Genomic DNA, 26,869 nt, shown 5'->3' with positions numbered 1-26,869 from the left:
GGAAGCTAAGTTTCCATTGCTAACAGTAAAGCCCAATGTTAGATCATAGGAATTGCTTCAAAGTGTGACCATCTGTAACTCATCTGGCTTTGCTGGCTCACATCATTGCTTTTTTTCCTCTTCACCCTTGGATTTAATCCACAGTAGATTTGTTATTCCCTAACCACGCCATGTCTTTTCTCACTTCAGGATTGGAATGGGGCCTGCAGAGAGAAGGGAGTCTATATAAATGTATTAGCACTTTCCTCCCGCCTTCTTGGAAATAACTATTGTCAATCTTATTTTATAGGACTTCTTAAGAGTGATTACCATATGAACTTAACAGTTCCACTGGATGAGATCTATAGGTGCAATAGTTTATCATATGTAGCAAATGATAATGTTGTCCAGTACTTTTGGGATGTTCACTTTCAAGCTTTTGTCCAAAATGGCACAGTGAGCACAAAAGGTAAGCACTTGAAGCGTGTGTAGATTTACACGGGCTCTGGTATAGAGGACACGGGGTAGCTTTAATTGAAGTTGTCTGAAAGCACTTATGTATTTCATAAGCCGTATTCATCGCTTACACTGAACCTTAAAGGTTTTTTATAAGCAAGAGCTATTTTTGTGAAACTTAACACTTTTAAGTTGATGTACATTTTATTGAAGTGTCTTTCAAAATTCCTCTGTTTTCAGCTGATAAACCCAAATGTTTGTTAAACAAATCCTCAACTAGCTTTATCATATCATTAGGTCTTAAGCTTTTTTTTTTTAAAGATTTATTTATTTATATACATAGAACTTGGGTACATGCCAGAGGTGCAGGGGGTGAGAGGATTCACCAGAGACAGAGTAGGGAACAGAACAGACAGGTCTACTGAAATACACTGCTGAGGGGAGCAGTAGGCGTGACAGGACAGGTCTGCTGTGCCATGTGGGTCACCTCCCTGTCCTGGGGGATTGAACTCATACACTCATAGTGCTGAGACTTAACTCCTTGCACCACCAGGGAGGCCAGCTTTCTTTTACTCTTGAAATAGGATTTTGACTGATAAGCAAATGATTAAGGTAAAATGATTGAAATCAACATTTGTATCTGTTTTGAGACACTTTTAGGTCAAAATGAACTTAGAAAACATTGGCAATTAGGTCATTCTTGTAACTCTAAACTGAATTATGTATTAATATTTTGAAGGTATGGATAATGGAAATTTCTGTCCTATCCTATCATATCATCTCCCTCCTCTTTTGAGGTTTGGTTAATGTAGTGTTTGCAATAGCTTAGCATTTCTCACAGAGTTTTTCATTCTGACCCTAGAAACATAGGTAGGCTGGTTCCATTGCCTAGACTTAGGGATAAACGACTCATTTGGATTTATGGATATAAAAAAATTTTTTTTGAAATTTTTGTTTATTTTATTTTAAATAATATAATAGTTTATTTTTACATCATTTTGTGCCTTTTTCCATATCAACAAAAATTTTTTTTAAAGACTAACAGGTGAATGAACACATGTATAATTTGAGAAGTATTGCAGTCTGAGACTTGGAAATGAATTCTAGTTTTGCTTTTTTTTAAGATTTGTTATTTATTTCTGCATACAAGCACTGGGGTATAGGTCAGAAATGCAGGCAGGGGAGGGGGGTGAGAGGATTCACCAGAGACAGTGGGGAGCAGAACAGGCAGTCTATGAAATACACTGCTGAGGGGAGCAGTGTGTGAGACAGAAGTGCTGAGCCATGTGGGTCAGCTCCCTGGTCGGGGATTGAATTCAGGCCATGGTGGTTATAATACTGAAACTTAACCCCTAGGCCATCAGGGAGGCCCTGGCTGTGTGTTTATTGGGGTATGTATGTGTAAGATTATGAATCTTTTCTGACAAGAGGAGAGCTCTTAGACCCTCTCAAAGAAATATGGAGTAAACTTTGCACATGGTACATGTCGACGAGCCCATCTATTGATGTCTGTGGTTAACAATACCTGATGACAAAGGTCCTGATGAGGAGCAGAAAAGACAGTACAGTGTGGGTCAGAGCGAAAGTGATAAAGACGTTGGATCTGAACTGAAACTAGCCTGATAAATTTGAGTAAGCAGAGAATTTTGAGAATATTTCCAGCAGGGGGAGGCATAGTCTGAGCAGCAGTAATTGGAAAGCTGCCTTATTAAAATGGAGATGGTGTGTAGTGAAAGGAAAGTCAGATTGGCTAGTGCAGTGGGTCTAAATTAATCTTGATGCAGTAAGCACTGGGGAATCATTGTAGATTTTTAAGTGGGACAATGATGCAATAAATGCAGAGACAGAATTTTATAAAGAATGTTCTGAGGGATTATTTTGGAAGTAAGGAGACCGCAAGCAGAGATGCCAGCTAAAAAAGCTGTTGTACTCAAGGAATGTTGTATATTTAGTGCCTAGATCAAGGGGGTAACAGTGATGAAAGGAAGTGGGGTCTAATCTGATATATTTCACTGGAAAAACAGTGGATTCTAAATTGTTAACCTGTCTTTTACCCCTTTTATTTTAAGTAATCGGAGGACCCATTTTACTAAAACTAGCTTTTATATAACATTTAAAATTTGAAGTGATTTCCTAAAATGGGCTTTTGATTATATAGTTTACTTTGGCTAAATATAATTTTTTTTTATGTTTAGGCATCTGATAATTGAAGTAACTTTGAAGCTGCTGTTTATATTAACTTGTTTTATGATTAAAATACAGAAAAGTAGATAGAATAATAAATATGTATACCTTCTATATCCAAGAGACACCCAGGAAAATGGAGCAACTCCCTGAAATGACTTAGGCTATTTTCTTAAAGCTGCCACTTCATTAAAGACAAGAAGAATGTTGGGGAACAGGTGTGGGACTTTGAAAGTGGGGAAGACGATTTACGGGAGCATGGGAAAAGCAAATCTCTGGTAAACAAGTGTCTGTTGATTAGGCAGAGACAGTGTGACCCAAAGGGATTTTTAGCAGACTTTGCTAGGCCCCCCCACTCCCACCACATCCAGCTCATACTCTGTGTAGGTATCACTGATAATATCAATCCCCAGTGAAGGTTTTTTCTTATATGAACAAATGTCTCTTACAAAGGGTAACTTCTTTTATATCTTGTTTCCTAAAGATACCCAGTTCAAAACAACCCCTGTACCAAAGAGATACATTTTAGAGTGACAGATTTGTTCCCCCTAAACCTGTTATCCAGAAATGCCTGCTCTTAATTTGACTCCTTTTAAATATTTAAACATTAAAACTTGCCAGGTACGTTGAGGTTTCCTTTGTCCCTACTACCCAGAGTCATTTTCTTCCTGTCTCCTGAGACACAACCACTGTAAGGAATTTGAGGTGTACCCTTCCATTCATGTTTCTTTTTGACTAATATGGCCATGTTCATAAACAATACATAGCTAATTATATAGATTCATAGTACATCCCCAGTATGTCTACACTTTGTTTTTTTTTTACTTGCTTATCTTTGAGGTGTATCTGTATAAAGCCAGTTCATGTATCTGTCCATTTTTGTTAACAGTGAGAAACAATTTTGAGGAAAAATATTCTAGTTTGTTGGTTAAAAAATTTGTTTTTCCCTTTGGCAGCATTAATTGGTTGCCTTTCTACGTGATGGAGAGGCAGCTTATATTAAGGACCTTGGATATCTTTCTTCCTTTCTGTTTCTCCAAAAGAAACGAAGTCATTTGGGTGAATAAGTGTAATCATCATTTGAAGTTTCGCCATAGGCATTATAGTAAAAACTACCAAATGACCATGAGTAACTACTTTTCACATTCTGAAGATTTTCTGAAATGGAATAGTCTTTAAATTTTATCCAGGAATAGGTTCCAAATGCTACTTTTAGTTATTGCAGCTTACTTTGGGATAGTGAAAATAAGCACTTACTATAAAATCTTTTATTTAAAAAAAGACATTTAAAAAGACAGGTTTATTTGGAAAAGGAGAAACGGGCACCTGCAGTCACAGGTGGGTAGGAGAACTGTCTCAAATCCTTGATTAATCCATCTCTCTTTCTTGTTCACTCAAGTCCTGTTGATTGTACTTTAAGTTTTCAACTCTTGTCTCACTGCTCTTACCAACTCTCACCATCTTAGTTAGGCAACCCCTCACTCACTATTCCCCTTAGCCAGGCAACAGAGTTCTAACTAGTTTTCAGCTTAAAAAACGTTCATTAAACATTTTCTTCCCTGTCTATCCCCCACAATTTTGCTGCTATTTCCGTCTTTAACAATGGAAGCTAAGTTTCCATTGCTAACAGTAAAGCCCAATGTTAGATCATAGGAATTGCTTCAAAGTGTGACCATCTGTAACTCATCTGGCTTTGCTGGCTCACATCATTGCTTTTTTTCCTCTTCACCCTTGGATTTAATCCACAGTAGATTTGTTATTCCCTAACCACGCCATGTCTTTTCTCACTTCAGGATTGGAATGGGGCCTGCAGAGAGAAGGGAGTCTATATAAATGTATTAGCACTTTCCTCCCGCCTTCTTGGAAATAACTATTGTCAATCTTATTTTATAGGACTTCTTAAGAGTGATTACCATATGAACTTAACAGTTCCACTGGATGAGATCTATAGGTGCAATAGTTTATCATATGTAGCAAATGATAATGTTGTCCAGTACTTTTGGGATGTTCACTTTCAAGCTTTTGTCCAAAATGGCACAGTGAGCACAAAAGGTAAGCACTTGAAGCGTGTGTAGATTTACACGGGCTCTGGTATAGAGGACACGGGGTAGCTTTAATTGAAGTTGTCTGAAAGCACTTATGTATTTCATAAGCCGTATTCATCGCTTACACTGAACCTTAAAGGTTTTTTATAAGCAAGAGCTATTTTTGTGAAACTTAACACTTTTAAGTTGATGTACATTTTATTGAAGTGTCTTTCAAAATTCCTCTGTTTTCAGCTGATAAACCCAAATGTTTGTTAAACAAATCCTCAACTAGCTTTATCATATCATTAGGTCTTAAGCTTTTTTTTTTTAAAGATTTATTTATTTATGCATACAGAACTGGGGTACAGGCCAGAGATGTGGAGGGTGATAGGATTCACCAGAGACAGAGCGGGGAGCAGAAAAAGACAGATCGATAAAGTACACTGCTGAGCGGAGCAGCGGGCGGGTCAGGAGAGGTCTGCCGCGCCATGTGGTCACCTCCGGGGCAGGCGGGGATCGAACTCATGCGGAAGTGGCTCTAGCTTCCCAGTGCTGTGCTTTAACCTGCTGCGCCACCAGGGAGGGCCTAGGTCTTAAGCTTTTGATGATCCTAGATCAAAGCTTAGAAATTAGATTTCTGTGTTTTTGAGTTTATAAATTGATTTTGTAACTTTGTATGACTGTATAGAGATGTAATAATTTTTGACTCATCAGTTCTTGAAAACAACTAAAGAGAGATTGAAATGCTTGTTGATTTGTTGTATGGGGTAATACAAATAAAAGGTTCATTTATATTTAAATCCTTTAATGAATTCTATGCAGCTTTTTTTTTCTGGTGAACACTGCCCTCCCACACATAGTGGTTGTATGTGGAAATAAAGAGGGATGCCTAGCTAGAGATGAAATGTTTTCAAACTTAAATCGCTGACTTTGACACCAGAGCGAGTGACATTCTTGGGAATAAAGGGAGTTACAGGTCTGAAAAGATGAATGTGTGTGTAGCAAGAGCAATTGCACGTGTCTGGAGCTGGTCTGCTGCATCCTAGAGACCTGTGCTCTATCTAGTTGGAAATAAACCTACCAAGCTATTTTCTCCTGGCCTTCCCATAGGAAAACTATTTTGTTCTTTCCTGGCCTTAATGAATTCAACTTTGGTTAACTGTGTCCTTTGTTAGAATATCTGTGCTATCAAGATAGAAGTACAACCACCGTGACGCCCATTGCTCCCACCACCACACCTGCCCCTACAACACCTGCTCCAAAGGAAAAACCAGAGGTTGGAAACTATTCGGTCAAGAATAGCAATGTCACATGTCTTCTGGCTACCATGGGACTGCAGCTGAACATCACTGATGAGAAGGTGTAGTTGTCTTCTTTTTACTTAAATTGCCTTGCAAATAGGTGTATTCTGCTTTAGAAATTAGATTTCTAAAGAGCCCAAAGAGCGGTGTGACACTAGAATGGTTTAATTTTAAATGGAGATTTGATGTTGACTTGTTAAGTTTTGATTAGTTTGGAGTTACTATAACCTCAAGAGTGATGTGCACTGTCAAGGTGTTACCTCAGCCAGCAGGAAACCTACCAGTTAGATTCCATTTGCCATCAGTAGTAGATTAGAGTACAAATGTCTGACCCTTATTTCAGTTATTTTTTTTAAAAGTTCAGTTATTTTAAAATAGCATTTCACAGTTTTATCTGAAACTCACTGTACGTTGCTATATGGGAATAGTGCAGCTCTCTGTTTCTTAAATTGACAATTCAAGTTCACAGTATTACTTCTAGTTGCAATGTTCCACTGAAGCAACAGATGGCGTGCCAGCAAACAGATCTCATTTGCAGAGTCCTGCAACTTAAAACAAGCTGGGCAGATGGCTCTTGGGCTCCTTAGAAATGTGTTTTTATCTGGCTCATTACTAAGGAAGCTTCCCTCTAGGCTTTTTTTTTAAAGTCATCTGAGTCATAGTTTGAAGGCTTGTGGCAATTCTGTTTAAGAGTAAGACACCAAAAAAAAAAAAAAAAAGAGTAAGACACCATAAACTTTGGTATCCAGACAAGTATTTTTATTCTCCACTGCAGTCATCTTAGAGTATAAGGTTTTGCTATAGGCTTTGATGGTTAATCTATATCCTTCCCCTACTCCTAACTTCTTCTCCTGAAGGTTGCTACGGTTATTAACATCAACCCCAATGTAACGGACTTCACTGGCAGCTGCCATCCTCAGACTGCTCTACTTAGGCTGAATAGCAGTAACATTCATTATCTGGACTTTGTCTTTGAGGTGAGTAACAGATTTTTCTAAAGTTAGGGTTATTCTCTTAGAAACATCTGAAATGCTAAATAAGTAGGTGTGATTATAAAGTGTAGATCATTGATCCCTATTAATTCCTCAGGATCTGCTCAGTGATTTGTGGGTTGGATTCTTGTATTAATGTTCACGAAAAATGGTTATTCTGCTGTTAGAGACCTTTGGATAGGAATTAGAATTAACACGCATCAAAAAGCCCTCTATCCATATAGATATACCTAATGGTAAAATATAGAGAGTAAAAAATATATAAAGTAATTGCTATATTATTTTTCTTCTGGTCAGAAACTGTCATGGTTGTTTATTGTAGGTTGGGGGGATACTGTTTGTGACAGTATCAATAGTAACAATAACTAACATTTATTGAGTACTCAGTATGTACACGGCTCTGTGTTAAGTACTTTAAATGCACCAAACCAGCATAGAGAATACTGGCAGCATTTGAGTTTTTGCAGTTCATGCTTGTTGTGTCAAAGGCTGAACCCTAACTAGAAGCTTTAGGTTAGGCATACTTGTTCTTTTTCTTGCTAGCATAATATTGGGGACCTTTATTTATACCTTTTCAGAACAGATTTATTACTTTATCCCATAATTTTTGAGAGGTATACATGTACAGGCTGTTGCAAATGGGAATGGGAAGAGCTACTTGTGAAGGGAAATGTTGACCTTGCCAACAGTTATCTAACTACGTCATTGTGTAAGTGGATATAAAATAGTTCTCCTTTTCAGATAGATTACCGTATCTATGGATGGGCAAATGATCTCAATATCAGATATATAAATAGTACATATGTTACTTGTTTTCATATCTGAAATTGGTAGTGAGCCAAAAACCTTTTTGTGTATGGAATATATGTCCAGTAATTGAGGATTATATTAGGCAATTTTATATATATATATATTATTTTATTATTTTTAAAAATATAGTTTATTTTTACATCACTTTGTACATTTTTTTTTCATCTCGATTGTAATCCCCGTGGGTTTCCCATCACCGAGTTCAGCAATTATTTATTTATTTATGTATTTTTAGGCAATTATATTTTAAGAAAGATTTACAAAAATCTTCCCCTTTTCAGTATTCAAATTAGCATATATATGACCTCTGAATTATTATTAAAAATGTCTACTAAGCTTGTCTTCAGTGTACTAGAAGCAGACATTCTAGACACATTCTCTTTCAAGGTCATCTCATTGGGATTATGTTATAGTCAATAAGGATGAGGAAGTTAATAGTTTAGGCTCATTCCCTTTTGAATGATTGAATTTTATCTTTGTAGCTTTAAAATTCTGAAAGGAGCTTGGTTTCTTTTGTCATTCATGGGGAAAATATTTAGTAATTTGCCAGCAGACTGTTTGAAAATGCACACCAAAAAGGCATTTTGAACAACATAGATCCCTACAATGTCACCGGGGTTCAGAGGCCCTTCTCAACCCTGTCATCATAGATGCTTCTAAGGAGAGATTTCTGCATTGAGTACATGTACAGTGTGCTATGCTGGGTGTGCAAAGGACATGGCCTTTATTTCCAAGGTGCCCATACTTTAGTGGTAGAGATACAAACACTGTTATTGGAGAAGGCCTTCAGTGCCGTGCTGAGGCTTTTAAACTTGATTCTTGGGCACTGTAGTATTACAGAAAGTATATACAAAGTGCTAGACCAGAGGAAAATAACAGAGATGTGGGAATATAGAGGAAAGAGCGATTAATTCTGACTGAAGGAGAGTCAGAAAGGTTTAAAGGAAGAGATTGCTTTTGATTGCACATTTAAAGATGGGTCATATTTGTACTTAGGGACATAAGGGGAGTAAGTGGAAAAGTACAGGTTACTAGGTAAGGAAACACCAAAAATGAGGCATGTGGCATGTTTAGTGAAAGATAAATATTGAAAAGTAATTGGTACGAATAGTGAAGGGCCTTGAACACTGGGCTTCTCTGCCTAAGCCGAGGAGAGATGTGATAATTTTTTAAAAAGATTTATTTATTTATTTATATAGAACTGGGGTACAGGCCAGAGATGCGGAGGGTGAGAGGATTCACCAGGGATAGAGTGGGGAGTAGAACAGGCAGATCAACCAAGTATACTGCTGAGGGGAGCAGCGGGCGGGTCAGGAGAGGTCTGCCTTGCCATGTGGATCTCCTCCGGGGCAGGCGGGATTCGAACTCATGCGAAAGTGGCTTTAGCTTTAACCTGCTGCGCCACCAGGGAGAGCCGAGATGTGATAATTTTTTAAGGCCATCTTTATTCTTCTTGCATTCTCTGGGTCTGTCTCCTTGTTTTCATCCCCCACTGCGTTTGCCTGGATTCCAGCGTGCATTGTCTCTTCCCTGGACTAGTCAATCTCCTAACCAGTCCCTCTTCTACTCCTCTCCTAATGTTGTGTATTAATCTTCCCAATGCACAGCTCTTCCTCAAAATCCTTCAGTGGTTCTGTTTTGCCAACAGGATAATATCAAAATCCCATTGCAGGATATTCACATGTTGCCTCCCGCTCTCTAGCTGCTTCATCATGCAATGTAACCTGCATTTCCATCGTTGCGAATCTTTGCTTCTCTCCCTCTGTCTCTGTGTACATCCATCCAATGTGGAAGAGAGAAGTAACAGGACATATAGCCAGAATTCCTGGATTCAAATTCCAGATCACTGACTTCTAACCATGTAGCCTTATACTTTGATTTCTCCACATTAAAATGGGGTTTTCTGGTTATTCATCAAAGCCTCAGTTTTAAGAGGAAAGCTGGGCACTCAGGAAGCTCTCAGATAGTAGCCTACTTGTGATTGCTCTTATTTTCCAGCTCCACTTTTACTCGTGTTGTTGCCTTTTCTGCTTATTCCTCAGTTGAATCTTGTCCAATTCAAATGGCCTGTTTCTAACTTGTGCTGTTTTTTTCTCCCCTGGTTGGAAGTAATTTCCTTTTAAATTTTACACCTTACCACTTTCTTTTTTGTGTTTTGGTTACTTTTGTATTTGTCTTAACTTCATTGGCAGATGAAGCAAGCATGGTGGGGTCTGGACCCAAGGTGTGATTCATTTTGAATGTTTCCTTGTATACACTAACCGCTGTATGACTGATTGATCAGAGGAGGGCTTCAGAAAGGCAGTAGGGAAGGAGAAGTTAGAAATGGAGGGGCTAAAAGGCCTGGGCGAGAGGCTGTCATGATCTAGTCAGAGGTGTTGAGGACTCAGCATGTTATAGGAAGAGTAAAAGGGAGGGGGATGCATTGTGGAGAGTGTCTTAAGCACTACATGATTACACCTGTGCTCTGAAAATCAGAAACAAAGTGCATAGGAAAGGGGTTCTTGTCACCTTTTGAGTTCTCATTTACATAGTTACAGTTGATTCTGCTGACCTGATCTAATCTGTGGTTTTATCTTCTGGGTAATAGTGTTAGATTGCTTTTCTTCTGTAGTAACTGTACCTGTATAAAATTATGATATGTTGATTAACTGGGAGCTCTCTTTCAAACAGAAAAATGAAAACCGATTCTATCTGAAAGAAGTGAATGTCAGCATATCTTTAACTAATGGCTCTGGTAAGCAATGCGGAACAGAGTGGATTACATTGAAGGAATAGAACCCATAATTATTTTCCTACCAAATAGTGCCTGATTTAACGGAACAGAAAGTTCTACGTGAAAACTGTACTTTGAACCACAACTGAAAACCAGTAACTTGGAATTAGTGTTTGAGCTTTTGCAGTACCCCATAGTTTAAAGCATGGTGGATAATTGTCAAGGATATGACTGATTTTTAGACTCTGGGACAGCTATAGAAAGATAGGGGAGCTAATATCATCAGAATTGTCTTTTGTGGGTAGACCTTATACCCTAAACTGAAATCTCCTGAGAACTGTCCTATTTTTATGTCGATATAAGATGTTAATAACATATTTCTTTTCTTGAAAGTTTTCAACATGGAAAATAATAATCTTAGCTTTTGGGATGCCCCACTGGGAAGTTCGTACATGTGCAACAAAGAGCAGACTGTTCCAGTGTCTGGAACATTTCAGATAAATACCTTCGATCTCAGGGTTCAGCCTTTTAATGTGATGGAAGGAAAATATTCTACAGGTAAGAGTCAAACAACTTTTATAAATAATTTATGTTCTTATCTTGACTGATAGGTAACTTTTCCTGTGAGTCACAGAAAAGTAAGCATCTAGTAGAGAGATAGGAATTTACCTCTTGGCTTTATGGTAGAGTCCTAGCCTTGAGCAAGCTGTGTAACTCTAGATTTTCACTCATACTTTGGCTCAAAGTAAATTTTTGTGTGTGTGATCTGAAAACAGCATAACTCCTAAAGGTGTAAGTTGATAGCACTAAGTAAGCTTGACTCTAGCTGTGGACGCCCCCACTACCCTGGCTTGTGTTTGGGGGTAGTATGGCACTGGGGAGCAGCAGCACCTTGAACATCTTGCATCTGTCTCCTTGAGATCATCTTGCCAGAAACATGTTCAGACCTGGATAAAAACAGTTTGGCTTATTAAAAGGAAAGATTGAGGTAGCAACGGCTCCAATATCATGAATTCTGTTTTGGACAGCCAGAATGATCTGGACCGTTTTCAAAGTGTATACCAGTGTGAAAGAGGCTTCTTGAACTTCTGCTCAGGGTTTATGATGGTATTTATCAGATTTTAGTGAAAGCTTTGTGAAGGGCTCAGTATAGTGTGCTTATACAAATGTGAGACATGAATTTGGCATTATGAGATTAAAATTTGCATAAAGAAAAGTAATAAAATTCCTTACTTGACTTTTCCATTTAAGCTAATTACATAAAATTGAGCGTGTGTAGATCACAGCTCTGCTGAGCAGAGCTATTCCAGTCAGACACAGTCTTTTTAACAATTCTGTCATTTAGATGAAAATGTGGAAGTTGCTTTTAAAAAATATACTGTGAGCCCTTCAACTGCCTTTGCAGTAGTGCTGCATACGAAGCTTGATTTGGTTAGGTTGAAATAAGTCAGGCTCTTCACTCTACCATTCTTGTGACTGGAGAGATTAATTACATTTTTTTTTTCTTTCCCCATCCTCCTCCCAGCGAGATTAATCATACTTTTCAAAGTCTTTTCAAGAATTGATTTTCCTGTTTGTCATTTTTGGTGGTGAACTTTAATTATTGAGATCCTTTAAAAATAGATTTATTTTTGGAATCTTTATCTTAGCTCCCCTACATTATTATCTTAATTTTAGGTCCAGCTTTGTGTTCATGATTTAAAATCATTAACAGTGTTACTATCAGCTCAGGCCTGTTTATCTAGTCAACAGTGTTACTATCAGCTCAGGCCTGTTTATCTAGTCAGCTGTAACAGAGATGAGCTGTGTGTCTTTCTATAATTTGAAACTTTGGTTTTTATGTACATAGAATTACAAATGAGAGCCAATGGTGCACACAGCCTGTAATACTAATAATGAATGTACAGTCTGTGGAGCTAGGTTCTGAACTGTGGGCCCCTATAACTACAACACACTGGTAATACTTGGCTGTATAGGAGGAGAAAATAGACTTGTAGTAAGGTAAGAAGTGTTGACTGGATCTTACTGGATCATACTACTTCTCTAGGAACCACGTAGGGTAGTCACTAGGCTGCTGGCCCTCATCAGAGTGAGAAATGTGGTAACCCTCTATTATAAGAAGTCTCAGGTTCTTGACTTTGCTGGCCTCTCTCACACTCCTAAATTAAGGCTTTGCAAACTTTTTTTTTGCAAATGCAGACAGTGTAAGTGCTTTAAGTCTGGAGGCCAGATGTTCTCTGTCATGTTTATTCAACACTACTGTTGTAACAGGAAAATAGCCATACACAGTAAACAAATGAGTGTGACTTTGTGCCAGTAAACTTTATTTAAGGGTACTAAAATTTGAATTTCATGTAATTCTTATGTATCACAAAAAAAGTTTTGTATTCCCCTCTAGCCATTTAAAATTTTAAAGGCCATTTGTAGCCCTTAGTCCAGATAAGACTCCCAGTTTGCTGACCTCCACCTTAAAGGATTCCAGAAACAGCCTATCTTTTTCCTATGATTAAATTTTCTTGATCTGTTCCCAGTTTAACAAAAAGTATTCTACTACGGAGAGGCTAGTCTGACTTTAGAAATGGACTAGGTTAGCTCTCTTCATTTCTGATACGGTCACACTCCTTTTTTGGAAAGGATTTGGGATAGAAACATATGTGTATGATATATGCATGCATGTATGTGTTCCATACAATACTAAATGTGCCTACTCAACAGTCAGTGCTTATGTAGGTTTCCCTCACTATCCCTCAAACCAAAAGTTTCCCTCATTAATTTGGTATGACCCACAAAATAACTTACCAAATCATATCAACTAGAAGCACTACTTTTGGCTAGTGAGGGAAACCTGTATATGTGTTCCTATTTATGAATACCTATGAGTGTCTATATAAGCAAACACACATGCCTGAAAGGACATGTTTGTTTTATGCTTTTTATTTTTAAACCATAATTTTCTGTAATTTTGTCATCAAAATATACTGTCTTAATTACTAAAGTTTGATTTTGTTAAGAGCATTTCTAACTTTTGAATCAACGTCTTTTAATTCCAAGATCCTTTTTTGATTATACTCATTATTTATTACACACTTTTTCTCACCTACAGCCCAGGAGTGTTCGCTGGATGACGACACCATTCTAATACCAATTATAGTTGGTGCTGGTCTTTCAGGCTTGATTATCGTTATAGTGATTGCTTACCTAATTGGCAGAAGAAAGAGTTATGCTGGATATCAGACTCTGTAACATTAATCCACATGTGATCTGTTATAAAACAATAAAGCAAGTACAAGTTCCAACATGCAAAACTGTTCAATTTAAGGTATATTTAGTTGCAGTTGATTGGAATCAGTGATATGGGGGCTTTCACACTTAAATAAAAATACCCCAAACTATAAAATACAAATAAGTCATAAGACTTTGCTTTCCCAACCAAGGAATTTAAAGCTATTTCTATAGCAAAGGCATGTACCAAATTATCTAGATTATAGGTTGTATTTTATTGTCTTGAATTAGTGTTCTGGTGTTTTCACTTTAGATATTCTGAATAGAAACACACAGTTTAGGAAAACCAATTTTTTAAAAAAAATTTTTCTTCCTGCATGTAATCATTTGAGACAAGACATTCTGCAGTGGATTTGTACTTGCTCCAAATGTGTTTGTGATTTTTGTTTGCAGGTTAACTTAGCTGCTTTGGCATTGCTGCATATCCGGTCTATGAAAGATAAGCCAGTAGATTTGAACAGGGTCTAGTATTATGTTCTTTAATGAATGCTTTTCTAATGCCTTTTGAATACACATTGTATTTAATGTGAGTGTAATGACAAAGATACAAGCTTTTTTAAAACTTAGAATAGGTGTTAATCTTACTCTTTAATCCTTTTTGAAGAAAAACCTGGATGTTGCAGTCTTTTAGATGGCAAGACACAAGACTATTCCAAGTGGGCATTTCAAGCCATGTAGGAACATTAGAAATAATTGCTAGGCAGTGCCAATATAGATCATTAGTCCCTTGTACCCATAAATTGCCCTCTACACGGAGTGCTGAAATTAATGTAGATTTTGCTGTAGCCTTCTAGTATCTGTGTTGGTGGTAGTGTTTTCTTTCCCTTAAAGAAGAAATGCCAGTATGTCCTGGAACCTAGAAGTGCACTTACGCTTATAAATGTAACTTGCACCTAACCCAAAAGTCTTGGTCTTCTCTTAGTTCATTGGAAAGTTGTTTTTGTTTCCAGCGTGCATTGATGGCCACCACATTTACTAGTTTGACTTTCACATTTAAATGGTTCTTTGCTAATCAAAGCTTACATTGTCATTGTTCATTATGGTAGCATAATTATTAATTCAGGTACTTTGTGCTCAGTTTTGTGCCCTGGGGAGATGCAGTAATTGTCCATTTACTGTGCACCACCTTATGTTTATATGAGAAAGCAAAGCATTTCAGCTTGATAGTTAACATGTTAACGACTTCCTGCTGCTTTGGGGAGTCTTTTTTTCTTTTTGATATTGAGCAAATGTTCAGAAAGCATTAATATGCAGCTAAGTATGGAAGGCTCATGTTTATGTGTGGAGAGAGGTGCTCCTCATTCACTGGAAGATAAGGAGATAGCTGGATTTCAAAATATGGGTGTTGAAGGAATTTGGTAGTCTAGCTGTACACACATACAGAGGCGATTGAATGTTAGCATCTGTATGTCTGTAAGTACCTTGAGTTATATTGGAGTGCTAAATATTTTCTCTTACTTAGATTTGCTGTTTAGAGAATCCTGAAAATCTTCTGGCTTGGAATCAAATTCCTGACTAGCCCTTCCCTTAAAGCTACATTGAGCTGCATTGCCAGCTTTAAAGCACCTTCTAAAGACAAATAATAAATTTGATTTCTAAAAACTTTATTTAAGTAGTGTTTTAGTGTAAGATTGTTATAACTTTTAAAGAATGCTTATAAGAATGTTGTGGGCCTTAGATATTTCTCACAAGTTAAGTTTTTTTTTAAAATAAAAATTAGAAGCACAAATGGGTGGCTTGGGCTTAATGCTGTTAATGTTTATAAAAGTTTCTACATTTAGATTATATACCTGATTCATATTAAAATACCTCTAATAAGCTCTGTTTTATAGAAAAATCTGACTTCATTGAATATTTTTGTATCTTACATGGGCCAGTTGACATACTGTTATTTACATGATTATTTCCTATACCCACATGTTGTTTGTACCTCTTGTAGTTTTGTTTGTTTTACTGGGTTAACACCTTGATGGTCTAATACTTTATTTGGTTCTGGGCATTTTTCATGTCTTAGCATTTGTATAAAGAAACTGGTCCATGTAAATACTTTTCATGTCTTTTTCTCAAATGTTTAAAACCAATAGTTGATGTATGGTATTTCTCTTTAGATATTTGCCTGTCCATTTGCTCAACATATTGCTTCTAAAACAAACAATAAAGATTCTTTTATTTCTTAAGGAAATTTGCTCACATTTTTTCCCGCTGTTAAAGTCAAGATTTTGTATACTATACAATGGCAATTTCTTCCAAAAAGAAAAACTTCAGAAATGCTTATAATAGTAGAACTAAATTATTTCCGGCTGTTCTGTGTATTACTCACTGGAAGTTGTCCCACATGTAGGTCTCTACTGACGGTGAGCCTGCTACAGACTAAGAATCATCCATTATAAAAATTCAGACTCTCAAACTACATTCCTAGAGGATTTAGCTTAGTGGGTCTGGAATGAACTGTGTGTGTGTGCGCGTGCGCGTGCACCCGTGTGTTTTGTGTGTATGTGTAAGAGAGAAAATGCTAGCAGAAACTAATGTGTAATCAATTAGGGAATGAGTGATCTAGGATGTTTATTTCAGAGTAGTTCTTTGTACATTTTCCCTGGTTCCTAAATTGAGGCTGAAATTTATTATCTCTACATAGCAGCTTTATATTACAATCATATAAACCAAATTGTTGATCCAAAGCAAAATAGTTTTGTGTGCAACCTCTTTCTTGGATCACCCTGAAATACTCAAAACTTTCCAATTTCCAGATAATGTTCCAGAGACCCTAGTGTGGCACAAAAACACATGCAACTTGACTTGTTAAGCCCATGTGATTGCCAGTTAATCCTTGGGGTTCCCATCTCTTCTGCTAACTACCATGTGACTTTTATCAAGCTGCTTAATTTCTAGCATATCAGTTTCTTCATTTGGGGGCCAAGGGCTTTGTTGCAGTCCTCTTATATTCCTTTGAGTGATAGTTTATATTTCATGAAAATAAATGCACATTTGAGCATTTGTGGAAGGGATCTGATAAGAAGCTACTTGTTATGAATCACATACTTCCACATGGTGTGCACCACCTGAAGTTTTGTACATTTTTTCAGAAGCAATTCTAAGACTCACTTTTAAGATTTTTAAAGCATTTTATCTCTTTCATTAGGTAATGTTAATTGTCTTGAGCTCCTCTCCTGTTCATCTCCTTACCTTTTCCCCCAGTAGCTAAATATTTGCATCAGTAGTTACCATATCTTGATTTTGGAGGTAGTCTAGTAGACATGGTAGGGCGATAAGAGGTAGTTATAAGTATCTTTTTAGATGTATGTGATATATTTGTTTGTCTTTAGAGCTAACGAGTACACAATATCATATCAGTGTGGTTCTTCATGTTGATTCTACCAAAGAACCTGCAAAGAAATTTCAACCCAATTGGTTTTGAATCATTTTACATTTTGTTATAAATATGTTGGTTTTCCAACTCATACACTGAAAATTGTATTCAGAAAAATTATAGACTAACAGCAAATTGAAAATTAACATTTTTTGATCCACATGAGACTTTTCATTGAAATTTTAATAGCCATGAAACTTTCTTTAAAGATCTTCACTGCTTCGTAACTGTTACAAACTCTCCCACAAAGGTACTTTTCCTTTCCCCTGAAATATTTTTGGTATGGTCTCAAGTGTACATTAGTTAAATAGATAGGTCAAATGACTTAATGGAATGAGATTTTCTTTTCGGATGTGATCCTATTAAAATTACTGTTTCACCAAAATTTATTTCCATTAACCTAAAGAATTTTTAAAGGTTGAATTCATAAAATCAATAGTTATTATAAATTAATACTTCACATACTAATTGAGAGCATTTTAAGTAAGTGACAGCATCTGGAAAGATCTTTGTATTAGCGGAATTGCCTTTTTGATCTACTCTGGGAATATTTGTGTTATATGAAAGCCCTATTGGCAGTATTTATGAAAGTCGTTTCAGTACTAGGTCAAATACCCAATTTGGGAGAGAGGACTATGAACCCGTTGCCAGAATAAGAAATTAAGCGATTTTTTTTTTTTTTGAAAACCAAGTTATATTAAATGCAAGGCATAATACTTTATGGTACATATCACCTCATAGTTTATATGCTGAATGGTAATTTGGGAAATTGAAGGAGAGGCACTATCTGAGTGTTCTTGACACCATATATTCACAAGTCACATCTGGCACCCTCAGCTATCTGGACTTTTACCAGAACAAGAAGCAAATAAAAAAGATCACTGAGCTGGCAGCCAGAGTCGATGTCATAAAGTCCATAAACTCCAGGATTGCATCTTGTTCCCAGTTAATGCCCCAGAGGCCAGCAAAAGCCTGGCAGATTTCTAAATGCAAGCACAATCAGACTTTCCTTGTAGCCTATTCATTTTCATTCTTGACAGAATTCTAATAAGCTTAATTGGCTGATTTATCAGTCCTGGAAGATTGCAAGCTAGGAGAACTAGGACAATAAGAGGCCAGAGAAGGAAAAAGATTTAAAGAGATGCCTCAACATTCTAGCTTGCTTCCCTCTGCAAGAATAGCCTCATCCACACCACTGTTTCTTCCTTTCCAGACTTGGTTTTTCATTTGCTGATTAGTGCTTCTGGAATTTATTTTCTTTTGCCTCCTAGAAGACCTTGTACCACTCAGCATCTTCAACTTGTCAATTGCTGATAGTCATTTTCCTCATCCCATAAACATTTGTCTCTTTCACCCTGATAATACTCTTTAGAAACCCTGTGTCCCCTTTCTAACTACATCCCTGTTGTCCTTTGTTATAAACTTGAATGGTTCCCATCCTACGTTGTTGATCTCCTAATTGGTAGCTTTTCACTCACTCCCAAACCTGCAGTCATTTTATTCATTTCCCACTCTCCAATATTGCTAGGTCCATGGGCTTTTCTTAGACTTCTCTAATATTTTACACTATTCCATGCTAACTGAAGCTATTTCCTTCCTTGGCTTTTTTCCTCTTCCTTTTGTCTGTGCCTCAAATATTGGTGTGTCCCTTATCTTGGAATCTCTTTTTATACTTGCCCTTGCTGAGAAATATCCTTGTCCATGGGACTTGGTTGGGATCCAGGCATCTTAAAGAGCAGATCCAAACAAACCTCTTCTATAATTTCCTCTCCACCTCTCCTCTCACATCCCCCCTCACAAAATGAACCACAAACAACACTGAAATGTTTTCTTCCTGTATTCCCTACCTTGATGAATGGCACCAGCATCTACACAATCACTCCAGGTGAATGACTGGAAGCCATCCGACTCTGTTACCACACCCTGCCATCCATTTAGCCAGTCCAGCCTTATTAGATCTCTAGGCTGTCTCTTCTACATCTGCACTTAGTGAACCCAACTTAGGATCATACTGAGCAATAGAGGTGTCTTCTGACAGTACCTCCAGTCTTGCATCTGCCATGACTTCTGAAACAAATATTCTTAATCCTGATGTACTTCTCTGTGGCCATCAGAAAAGTATTAACACCAAGTTACTAACTGGAACAAACTGCCTTTGTGAACTGGTCCTGGTATACTTTTCCTGCTTCTTTCAGTCAAGACTTTTTATCTTGTAGTTATGCCTACTTATCTGCATGAAGTGCTGTGTTTTCTGACCTTCCATATTTTTGTCTGTATGCTATTCTATTCCTGCAGTGTCCTTCCATCACTACCTGGATGGCTTATTCCTACTCATCTTTAAAAACTCGGCTTCAGTGTCACCTCTTTAAAATGTCTTGTGGAAAAAGGCTGACTTGAGTGTGCCTCTGAAATATGTCCATGGCATTGTGTTGCCTGTCTCCTACTGTAGGACATTTGAAATGATAACCACTGATTTCTTGTTTGACTCTCAAACTAGACTGAACATCATGAGTTCTGCCCTCAGGGCCAGATTAGAGCTTTTCCCACTACTGAATCAGATTGCTATGCGTTGAGTCCTCCTTATGTCTGCTCTGTATAGTTGTTCATTTGTTTTATTTCATTAATACTTCACCATCTGGTGTTCAGGCACTGTGCTTCTGCATCATCTTTTAACAGTTAAGCTCTGAAAGCTCACAGCCTGATCTTCAAGGAAAGGCTAATTACATTTACCCATTATCTTCTGTTTAAGAAATCTGGGAAGTATGTGATCATTTTATGTATCTTTCATACAAAATGACTGCATATTGGGGGGTACTTAAAATGTACAATTTGGCCACTAGGAGAATCACATGCCACATTTCATTTGCTGGTAGTTAATACCGATGACTTGTTTGTTAGCTTGGTGTAGAAACATGTATGTTGGGAAGTTAATCTATAATTATAATATACGTTATGATTGTAGATTAATAATAAATTGATCTCTGATGTATAGATTTGAAATTTTGTCACTGTTTTTGTTCTCAATTGTCCTTTTTCCATATCTAGCGCAAGACTGCAGTGCAGATGACGACAACTTCCTTGTGCCCATAGCGGTGGGAGCAGCCTTGGCAGTAGTTCTTATCCTAGTGTTGCTGGCTTACTTTATTGGTCTCAAACGCCATCATGCTGGATATGAGCAGTTTTAGAACTGACAATCTGATCGGTTATATAAAATCCATGTACTTAACAAGATTTCCTTGCCTCTCAGTTTGCAAACACCTTCCTCCTTAAAACTGCTAATGTTGAAACGTTTAATTCTTTAAATCAGTTTCAGATTTTTGAGATAAGTCTTTATAATAAAAATTGTTCTCTTTGATCTGCTTAAAATAAAAATGTTATTTCCTGGTCCTGAAGGCAAACTTTGTTAAGGAAAACATCGGTGTGCAGTGTTTTAAGGTCTGTCTTAAAAAGCCTTGATCAAATTTTGATCCTAGCCTCAGGTGCCTTTAATTTATTAACATGGACACTATTCGAATAAAATATGTAGTTATTAATGGAATTAATAAATATTGTCCAACTACCGATGTTCTGTTTCAGTGTATGAAAAGTATTCTAATGTACACTTAGCGCAATGCCTTTGCATATAATTCAATGAATACATATTGGTGTGGCATAAATGCCCATCAAATATGCTAAAACTTGGTTTTCAGTTGAATGTCCTCAGGACCATCAGTGTTTTTTAGCCTTTGTGACTTTTGCTGATTTCTTTGACTTCAAGTGAAGAATGAAGTAAGTATTTCAGGCTTGTGATTTTTCCCTAGGTAAAAAAAGAGACCCAAGAGGCCACAACAGAAATTTAGCTTGCTTCAGAATTTGAGTGTTTACGAAAAAAAATTGTTTCTTTGTCCTTAATAGAGATTGGACAAGTTCAAGCACATTTGCTCTCTTGCCATTTTTTTTATTGGTGTTTTTCTTCTTTGGATGCCTGATTAGCATTGAAAGATAGAAATATTCTATGAACTAATTAGGACAGATTGTGTTGTGTTTCTCTACTTCATCGTGTTGGTCTCTAGAGCATTAAAATCTATTTAGTGTTGTCATCAGACTGGTACTTATGAAATGTAAGCTAACAGCAATCTCAGAAGGGAAGCTGTGAAGCATAGCAACTAGGCTCTTCTTCAAGAAGGCCCCTGTGTGGCAGAATGTAGATGGGGGTGTACAGAGAAGCTGTTGGCATTCAACTGAGCTATATAATCAGCCTCTAATGAAGCACACTCTGTGTTATACATGCGGTTGGATATATAGACAAAAAAGGATGTTTGATCGATAGACTGACAAAAACTTTCACAATTAAGTGATTATTAATTAGTTCTATGTATATATTGATCTGTTCAGAATTTCTGTAACTCACTGAGGATTGCATCTGGGCACCCAGCTATCACTCAAAGGCATTTCAGTCAAGTATAGTAAATCCCTTTAACAAAAGCTAATATCATTACTGAAATTCATGCTAGAGACTCAGAACCTTTGGAATGGCTTTTTTTTAGTGAATGACAAAAGTACGAGAAAAGGGAAAATTAAGATGAGAGAAAAAGTACAAGTTATTCAGTCATAAACCACACTGATGATGGCATTTTGCTAGTTGTGTTAGACTTACCATGGAATAGGATCTTAAAGATTATTTACCCAGCTCCATAATTTTCCAGTAGGGAAGTGACTTCACTGAGGCTACTTATTCTAGTGGGGGAAAAGCCACTAGTAGCATGCTGATAAAAATAAATAGTAATACTAGTTTAAATTTGGAATTTTGAGCTCACAGTTGGGCACGTGGAAATTCTGTACTACTTTCAACAGTTACCTCAGGATACCAACGTTGCTTACATATTTTTAAAAGTACTGCATATTGAATGTTTTCAATAACAGTATGCTAAAATATTCCCATTTTGATCTTCAGCTGCTACTGCAAAAGCTAAACTTTGGATGGGATCACAAACAGGCAGAAAAGGGAAGGAATGTGCACTTGTGACCACCTGATGTGCTTCAGATGCTTTGGAAATAGAATTGTACTTAATCCTCACACCTTATCACTGAGTAGTAGTATCCCTTTCTACAGATGAGAAAAATGAGGTCCACGTTAAATAACTTGATCAAGGTCCTTTAGCTACTAATTGGAGGATTACTCCAATTCAAAAAAAAAAAAAAACAACGGATTCAAACTCTGTTTTTTCTGAGCCCAGAACCCCAAACTTGCATTGCACATGCTCCCTGCCTTCTTGGTCTAGGCAGGTGCACTGCACTGTGTTGAATTCTGTGACTTCTTCCAGGTCACCGCTCAGCTAACAATAATTATATGACACCTGATAGCTACCTAAAGTCTATGTGGGGAAAATTGTATGGCATTTTTCTTGATCCTAAGCCCTTCTGAACTTAAATTTTATTACTTATACAGAATTCTTACATTTTAATCATAGTTGTGGCGAGGGAGAAAGGGAATGGGAAATACACAGGCAGTGGTTTTAAATGTAGATGATAGCTCTTTTCCCAGTGCCATTAGGCAATTAAACATAAAAATCTACCCATATTAAGGCAAGGACAGTTCTGTGTTTGGATTCTTTCCCATTCTTCCCATAACTTGTTTTTTTGTACTAAGGAAGTAAGTGTGAATTGAGGTGAATTGATAATAAGAATCAGTTGCTTAGAAATCATTGGGTGGCTAGAGAGAAAATAAGAAAATGGGTAATGCTATAGAAGACCAACCCATGTGTATTTTCAAAATGCTTATGTCTTGTTTGCTTGTTTCTGCTTAATTGCATTCCTTACTAATTCCCTTTCCTTGCTTTCTGTCTGTTCTTTTCTAACAGCTGAAGACTGTTCTGCTGACTCTGACCTCAACTTTCTTATTCCTGTTGCAGTGGGTGTAGCCTTGGGCTTCCTAATAATTGTTGTCTTTATCTCTTACATGATTGGAAGAAGGAAAAGTCGTACTGGTTATCAGTCTGTGTAGTCAGTTAAATCTCATGTTTTTTTTTTTTGTTTTTGGCCATCAGAAATTATGTTTCCATTGGCTAGAAGCCAGGAAATGCTGTGCAATGATTGTATATGAGATGCAGACTAAGCCCAATAAGTTGCTAGTTAACTTGGGCATGAGTAGTACTTAACATATTAGGATCAATTTCTGTTTTTTTTTCGCCCTTTGTTAAAGTGTAATTGAAAGAAAAATTGTGGCTTAGAATTTTTTTAGTAAATGATATTAAGCCGATCCAATTATGAAAGCATTTCTACTGAAGTATAGTTTTATATGTTGCAGTTACTTGTATTTTGCTACTTTGAGTTTATTGGCAAAATCAAAGCTGTTAGAACATTTAACTTGCTTCAGGAAATAAACTCAAGAACATAATGAATTAATTTCCATTGGTGGCAAACATACAATTTGGTTCATCATCAGACTTCCTTTCCCCATTTCCTAATTAGGATTATTTAAATCTGTGTTTATCTGCTAGTTAAAAAGGAAAAAGACAGAAATGGCATATTATGTTTATTAGTAAAAGTCTGGCTGTTTTCTTTATTACTGCTAAAATGTTAAAGCTGACTTATTTTAAAAGGATAGCATTATTATTAATATTATTATTAAGGTAACATTGGTTTACAATGTTGTTTGTGTTTCAGAAATAAAGGCCCCCCCCCTCAGCTGTTACCACACTGTACCCATAGTCCATCACATAGTCCATCGGCCAAGCTCCCTCCCCACTTGGTCTTCTTCAACCATCCCTTCCTGTCTCCCATCTTTTATTTTCCTTCTTGAGTTTGGAAAATGCTATCTCGGAGTTGCCATTTATACTGAAGGATAAAAAAAGGTCTTCAGCTCTGTTTTAAGATGTTGCTATTAAGTTTTTTAGGGCTATGGTGTAGAATTTTTTTTTCTCTTAGGGCCTTCATTTGTCCAGAAAGTTAATTCATCTTCCACTAAAAAACAAAACAAAACAAACAAACAAAAAACTATACTTTGTATGCCTCTTGTACTCTCCATTCACTAGATGAATGACTTCTAGTAGATAGTTTTAATATGTTGGTTTCTTTTTTCTCAGAAGCAGCAAGTGCTAACTCTAGTGGTTAGTGGGTCCCGAGAGTCAGCAGTTGGACAGCTGTCTAGCCAGAGCTGACCCAGGACACTCTATAAATATGTTGAATTTGATAGGGACGTAGATTCCTATAGGGACTTCTACTGGCCGTGGCTTCTCAGAGTAAAGTACAAGAGACCTCCCCTCTGTTGTCTGCTTGAACTGCCTGTTGAACTGCCCTTTATTTGTTGTATTTTTCTGTGGCCCAAAGAGCTGCTTTATGATGTTTATTTTATCAAGCTATTTTATCTCTATATAACTTAAAGACAAAAATTTCCAAAGATCATCTTTCACTTAAAAATATTCCTTGGATTAAAAGATTAAGTCTAAACCTGAAATAAAGTTAGTTTGCTGTTAAATCCAAGGATTAAGTTCCTGTCTACCTCTCAGCACAGTGCAGATGCTCACCACTCTCTTGCCGTGTTCCCTGATGCCAGAACTCTTTGGCAGTAATTGGAATTAGAAAATTTTGTTAAAATAAAAAAAATCATCATTATCTTTCTTTACTATTTTATCTGTATGTACATCTCAAAAGCATATAATAGTCCCCATTGGAGAGAGATTGCTCAATTATATCTCCCTTAGAATTCTAGCTCTGACTTGCAGATTCAGGCTCGCTGCTGTTTGCCAAGAATATAAAGAATGTTTTCTTTTAAAATGTTCTCCTTTGAAAACAATTGCTTCTTTGCTGTTTGGTCAAACTGATGGCAAATAAAGATCAGTGGCTTCATTTCAATAATATTTTGGAGATGATTGTTTAGAAGCCAGATAATTTAAATCATCTTGTGACCTTGCTAAGTACATGAATTGAAAATTCAGATACATTCAAAATGAAGAGTTCATTTAAAAGTTTTATACCTTTTGGGTAGGACATTCCTAACAATTCCTCATTAGTTACCTTAGCTTTAAGATAATTAGCAAATATATTTAATTCTTTAAGAATTAAGATTAAAATATATTGACAGAGGGTTAAAACAAAAGCTGCTTCACCTCCAGTAAAATACAGAAAGCCCCAAAACAATGAACTGAGTGTTCAGCTAGCTTTGTTCACCAAGTATATTTTGATGTCAGTACAACAGTGCATCAACAGTAGGACTCAAGTCAAGATAGAAAGAACTGTTTTTCACCTAAGCATCTTTTGAAGAACTGCTGTTTGCTGCTACTTAAAAGTTTGGGGTACAATGATCTAGTGATCGAATCAATATCTGCAAAATAAAGCATACCGTGGTACTCGTTTGATCTGATATGTGTGATTTTTAGATTGATGAACTAAAAAATAATAAAGTTCATATAATCCATGTCAATATGGATAACTTCATTTTTGTTACATGGGCTCAGCCTTAAGAGATTACATTGATTTGTATAATCTGGGTTCCTCAAATTCTTGTCTCTTGAATTAATGGCAATCACATTCCAGACCTCTGTAAATTAACCAAATGCCATCATTAAGAAAGCAATCTTTAGTACAGACACTTCAAATATGGCAGTCTATGTAGTCATGAAAATTCCAAGAAAACACTGAAAATAAAATTTGGACATCTAATGAATGTAAGAACTTCTTAATAAATATTCTTTTAGCACATGTCTGTCTGCATTGATGAACTGTACTCATTGCTGAGTTCATTCCATTCTGGGTAGTTCAGATTTTCTGGCGGGGCAAAAGAGAAACTTTCCATTTTTGAAAACTCAAAATTCCTTACAACTGGGCCTAATACTTAAATGTAGTATGACTGGATGAAATGACAACACCCTACTTTTTATATAAGGGATATTTTTGGTGGGAGAAGGTATTGAACATTGGATCTCTCTATAGTCCTGAGTAGTAGGATTCCATTTTCGGATTGTTCAATATTTAATGAGTTAATTTAAGAAAAAATACAGCATTACCTTGTATATGTGGGACTAGATAGGATAATCTTAATAGAACTTGTGTTTCTTTATTGAACACAGCTTGCAACTCTGCATCACACGGCCTTTGTTTTGAGGGTTATTAAGGATCTAAAAAGCCAGTTGGGAGATTTATCTTTTTAAGTTCAGTGTGTATACTCTGAATGTTTGAACTGTCTTTAGGACTTCAAGGAAACATTTTATTTTGTCTTTACTTTCACTATTTTGATGGAAATGGAAGTATGAGTACCTTTGTTTAAAGAGGTATGCGTAATGAACTGGAGAAATAGTGGTATATAGTTCACCTTTAGTAGGAAAAAGCAGCTGGTACTTTACTGAACAGTTACACACTTTCTCAGAGCCACACTGAAGGTGGGTGTCATTCCCATTTCACAGATCCAAGTACCTGAGGCTTGAGATGATTACTTAACTAAAGCTGTACAGGGAGAGGGAGTAAGTGACAAAATTGATAGTTGTGGTTAGCTCTGTCTGCCTCCAAAGCCTTTGATCTTAACCACTACAAATCCTGGCTTTAAGAAACAATATTTAAACAACATACCCCCTTCCATTAAATGGTTACAGAGACCTGGCATCTGTATTCCTACCCTGTGAGTAGTCAGCCTGTAAATATTCTTCAGTATTCTTAAAATAACTTGAGTTTAGTCCAGCCCTCTTGAGGGATGGATGGATGTTGTGGCAGCATGCTTTTTTGAAAGATCAAACCAAGGCCAGTTTGTGCTGTGCCTCATCAGTAATGTTAAGTCTGCCTGT

General features: G+C 36.8%; 1 protein-coding gene across 1 annotated transcript in view; it reads left to right on the top strand.

Moving 5' to 3' along the window:
* Positions 1–20,717, top strand: part of LAMP2 (lysosomal-associated membrane protein 2) — a 34,381-nt gene extending 13,664 nt beyond the window's left edge. The window contains exons 4-9 of the mRNA XM_012727160.1: positions 290–448; positions 5,822–6,006; positions 6,805–6,924; positions 10,423–10,486; positions 10,859–11,023; positions 20,160–20,717. Of these exons, the coding sequence (XP_012582614.1) occupies positions 290–448; positions 5,822–6,006; positions 6,805–6,924; positions 10,423–10,486; positions 10,859–11,023; positions 20,160–20,299 (833 nt within the window). The 3' untranslated portion in view covers positions 20,300–20,717. The remainder of the gene's footprint in view (positions 1–289; positions 449–5,821; positions 6,007–6,804; positions 6,925–10,422; positions 10,487–10,858; positions 11,024–20,159) is intronic.
* Positions 20,718–26,869: the final 6,152 nt, after the last annotated feature.

This window comes from Condylura cristata, unplaced genomic scaffold (assembly GCF_000260355.1).
Source record: "Condylura cristata isolate star-nosed mole 26May11 unplaced genomic scaffold, ConCri1.0 scaffold00019, whole genome shotgun sequence".
Taxonomy (NCBI): domain Eukaryota; kingdom Metazoa; phylum Chordata; class Mammalia; order Eulipotyphla; family Talpidae; genus Condylura; species Condylura cristata.
Note: the sequence above shows the minus strand (reverse complement) of the source record. Positions and strands in the feature narration are given on the sequence as shown.